General features: G+C 40.3%; 1 protein-coding gene across 1 annotated transcript in view; it reads right to left on the bottom strand.

The window, feature by feature from the left end:
* Window positions 1–715: 715 nt before the first annotated feature.
* LOC126385440 (uncharacterized) overlaps window positions 716–4,001 on the bottom strand; it is a 220,822-nt gene continuing 217,536 nt past the window's right edge. The window contains exon 2 of the mRNA XM_050037158.1: window positions 716–827. Coding sequence (XP_049893115.1) covers window positions 716–827 — 112 coding nt within the window. The remainder of the gene's footprint in view (window positions 828–4,001) is intronic.

The following is a 4,001-nucleotide window of genomic DNA, read 5'->3' as shown; positions in this document are numbered from 1 at the left end:
CATCGAGAATAAAAACCCCTTTGAAATTGCTATGAAGCCTTTGAAGCCTGTGTCCCACTGCTCAATGCTCTCAGGGTTTTCATCTCTCCTCATATGCTAAGGAACTCTCAGGGCCTCACTGAACAGATGTAATGAACTCCAAGGAAAAGCACCCACAGAAAGGACATGGACAGCCAGGCAGGGCATCACTGTACTGTATGAGCTGCAAGATGCTTTATGCAAACACCATGCTTGCAATAATCTACACAGTTGTAGCAGTGCAACAAGGCTTGTCACTTATTTTAGATATCCTTCAACTCTTTCACCACTCATTAAGTCATCCTAAAAGATAGAGGGAATTTGCAGGAAGAGATATGTCATCACAGGGGCCTATTCTGCCAGCTCTATCCCAGAAAGTAGTCAATTCCCCTACTCTGCTTCTACTTAATTTATGTGGCTGTAATGAGAGTTGTTCATTTTCTATGTGAGTGGATTTAGAGGCTGAGGAGGCCACCTACCAGCTTGTGCACAGTAGACGGTGGAAGTCTTTATGAGGAAAAGGAAAAGACTGACAAACAAAGAAACACTCAACAGCAGCATGGGGAATGGCAGGGTCAGAATTTAGATGATTTATCAGACTGATAAACAGACTGATACTGTAAACTAGCATCAAGGAGACAGTTAGGACAGTTGTGGTCTGACGAAGAAAAGGTGACTTCAATAAAAACCTTTCAATTTACCCAAAAGATGCAGATTTCCATTTCCGACAGGGGTAACTTCTTCTACATGGAGGGGCAATAAGGCTTAGAGGGATCTCTGAGACTTCTACAGGAAATGAGGCATGTCGCCTGCAACATAAAAAAAAGAGAAGCACATTAAAGCAGTTCATAATGCACATTTCATTAAGTTCAAAACATTAGAGTTGTATGTTTTCATTCAAAACCAGACAGCAAGTGAGGCACAGACGATGGCGTGCTGCTGTTGTATAGCAGAGAGAGGGTCTGTCAGCACGCTAACTCCCACTGAGCTGAATGTTGCACTGGCAGAAAGAGAGATTACTCTTGTCCACTGCCCACAGCATTTTAATGCCTTCAAATCAGGGCCGGGAACTCTCATATATGCATCATCACAATAGGCTGAATCAGCACATAGAGCTCAGTGACAGGTAGGGAGCAGAGGGGGGAGGGGGAGGAGATGAATCAGAATGTATCAGGCTGAGTGTATTGTGATATGACAACAAAGGCTATGGAGAACGATGTGAACGGGGAGAAAGCACAAGACAAGAGGAGGCAGATGAGAATAACTCTTTGTTATCTAAATTATTAGCATAGTGCTCTTCCCAGTTCAAATCTTTCCACTACAGAAATTGGCAACAACATGTTGTCACAAATTCACAGGTAAATTACAGTATTACACAGGAACATGAGGTAAGTGCCGATATTTTCCAGTGGAGACAATAACTATTCAACACATCAACTTTCTTTTCATTAAACATATTTCCAATGCAGCTGTTCACATGAAATTTACACCAGTCTGTGATATTTACTCAATAAAACTACACTGATAAAAAAAAATCACAACATTTCAAGCCATAACAAAGTTAGGTGCTGTAAAGTGGAATAACACTGGGGAAAAAGTATTGAACCATTGGTATAGAGGCTTTTGTTTCATCACATTTTCACGACAACCTTGTCACTTATCAACATTTGGTCATGAACTTTCCACTTTGACATATGACCGGCAAGGTCCCCAGGGTGCGTTGGTTGTTGACGTTCTGGGACGCCGTGTCAACTTCAGCCTGTTACATGCATTGTCTGTTTTCAATAGTGATGGGAATTACGGCTCTTTTTAGAGAGCCGGTTCTTTTGGCTTGCCTCAAAGAGCCGGCTATTTCGGTTCCCAAGTGGCTCCTCAGATTTTTGTTGCTTAAATGAATTTATTACTAACAATAATGTAAAATTATGTGTAAAATGAATTACTAATGTAAAAAAACATACATTATATCAAATGTTTATTATTTATATAGTTTTATATACTCTACAGAGTGTTACAAAAAAAATATAAAATACAAAAAAAACTAAAAAAAACTATTTACAATTGAACTTTTAACTATTTTAAACTTTTAGCTTTTTATTATTAAACACTTAACCAATTTAAACTTGTAACTATTTACAGTGAAACAACATAGAGAAGTTTACAGAATCACACAAAAGAATAAAACTAAAACTGCAGCAGCAGTTGCAGTAGACACACTGGCACCTTCATTAATAGCAGGTTTGCAAATCCCTGCCATGTCGGGCTGATGAGTTGAGTCAAACCGAATCAAGCCAGGCCAACACACGTTTATGGAGAAGGCCCAAATGTCTGTCAGTGCCTAACAAAACTGTTACAAATGACCACTACAAAACAGATTTACTGTAAAACTTGATTAATAGCTCGGGCCATTGTTTGCTTAAACCACTGAAATCGTACTTGGGATAGGTGTCTATATGGGACAGGCCTTTAATTCCTTTCACACAAAACTGTTGCTCAGCAAAGATCTGAAAATACAATCAAAATGTTTATTTAAACCAGTATTACTTGTATAAAAACCAGGGTTCAGATCATATATCAATTATCAATTATTCATTTGATCTAGCTCTGACAGGCAGAGCATCAGAGTGAGAGAGAGAGTTATGGCACTCAAGGATTATGGCACCTGGCATACCGACACAACACCACTTTATCCTGTTAAAAATAATTAATTAATTGGGGCGTCGGTGGTTTAGTGGTAGAGCAGGCGCCCCATGTACAAGGCTGTTGCCGCAGCGGCCTGGGTTCGAGTCCAGCCTGTAGCCCTTTGCTGCATGTCATCCCCTCACTCTCTCCCCCTTTCACACTTAACTGTCCTGTCCATTAAAGGCAAAAAATGCCCAAAAATATATCTTTAACAAAAAAAAAAATTTTTTTTATGAAAAACCCTTTAATCCTTTTGATCTGAGGACTTTTCTGGACTAAATGAATATGAATAGATTACAGGGTAATTGAGGAATGGACACATAATTTGAGGTAGCCAGCAACCCGTTTTTATGTATCCAAAGAACTTCTACCACCTATCTCTCGCCTAATTGCTGCAGCTGGCTGAGTAATGGAAGAAGCAGCCCCTTGTCATTGAACCATCATCTCAGTGAGGACTTATATTGGTACACTAGATAATTTGCTGCCTCTGAACCACTTTGGCCTCCTTGCAAAGTGTCTTTCCCAAGATTTCAATTTTTACAGTGCAGTGCTCTGTGTTCTTTCCCAGGAAAAAAGACACTCCTCGCACAGCTGTTCTCCTCCAATTGATTTTTCTTTTTCAAACATGTTCTCTTCTAATGGCAGCAATGACAGTGCAAAACAATCACACAGAGAGACAGCCTTTTCTGTTATTATCAGAAAAGTTCTGTAGGCAGCAGCACTACTGCAAAACTGAAAGCCCGATGCTCACATCTGTTGGGGACTTTACCGCTTGTCATCTGGGAATTAAGGAGCATTTAAGTTGGTCTTGATGAACTCATAAACTTTCAAGGTGGACAGCTGAGGGAGCATTAACTTCAAGAGGGTTGGTAAAGGTTGATATAAAAAGGCGCATTAAAGAGATGACTCTGATTAGCCTGAGATAAGAACAAGACAGGACTGTTGGAGGAGTAACAGCCATGGTTCAGCCTTGAAGGGAAGATGATTTTGGAGAGAAATACTGGGTTTAGTGTGATCAGACACTCTTGCCAACAGGCACTGGAACTTTAGCCAACCCTCCAAGAGGTCCCAGTGGGATCATCCCTATGTTCCCCGGGTTCTATGTTCCCCATTTAACCCTGCAAAAAAGGTTCTATGTTCCAGCTTACACAAAAAAGGTTCTATGTTTCCCGGGTTCTATGTTTCCCTCTTACTAAAAAAAGGCTCTATGTTCCCCGCTTATCCAAAAAAGGCAGGAAACATAGCAGTTGCATTAATATGTTGTTTTAACATCTCTAAACACACACAACGGAACACAATGGGGA

Source organism: Epinephelus moara, chromosome 24 (genome assembly GCF_006386435.1).
Source record: "Epinephelus moara isolate mb chromosome 24, YSFRI_EMoa_1.0, whole genome shotgun sequence".
Classification (NCBI taxonomy): Eukaryota; Metazoa; Chordata; class Actinopteri; order Perciformes; family Serranidae; genus Epinephelus; species Epinephelus moara.
This window is presented reverse-complemented; position numbering and strand designations above follow the sequence as displayed.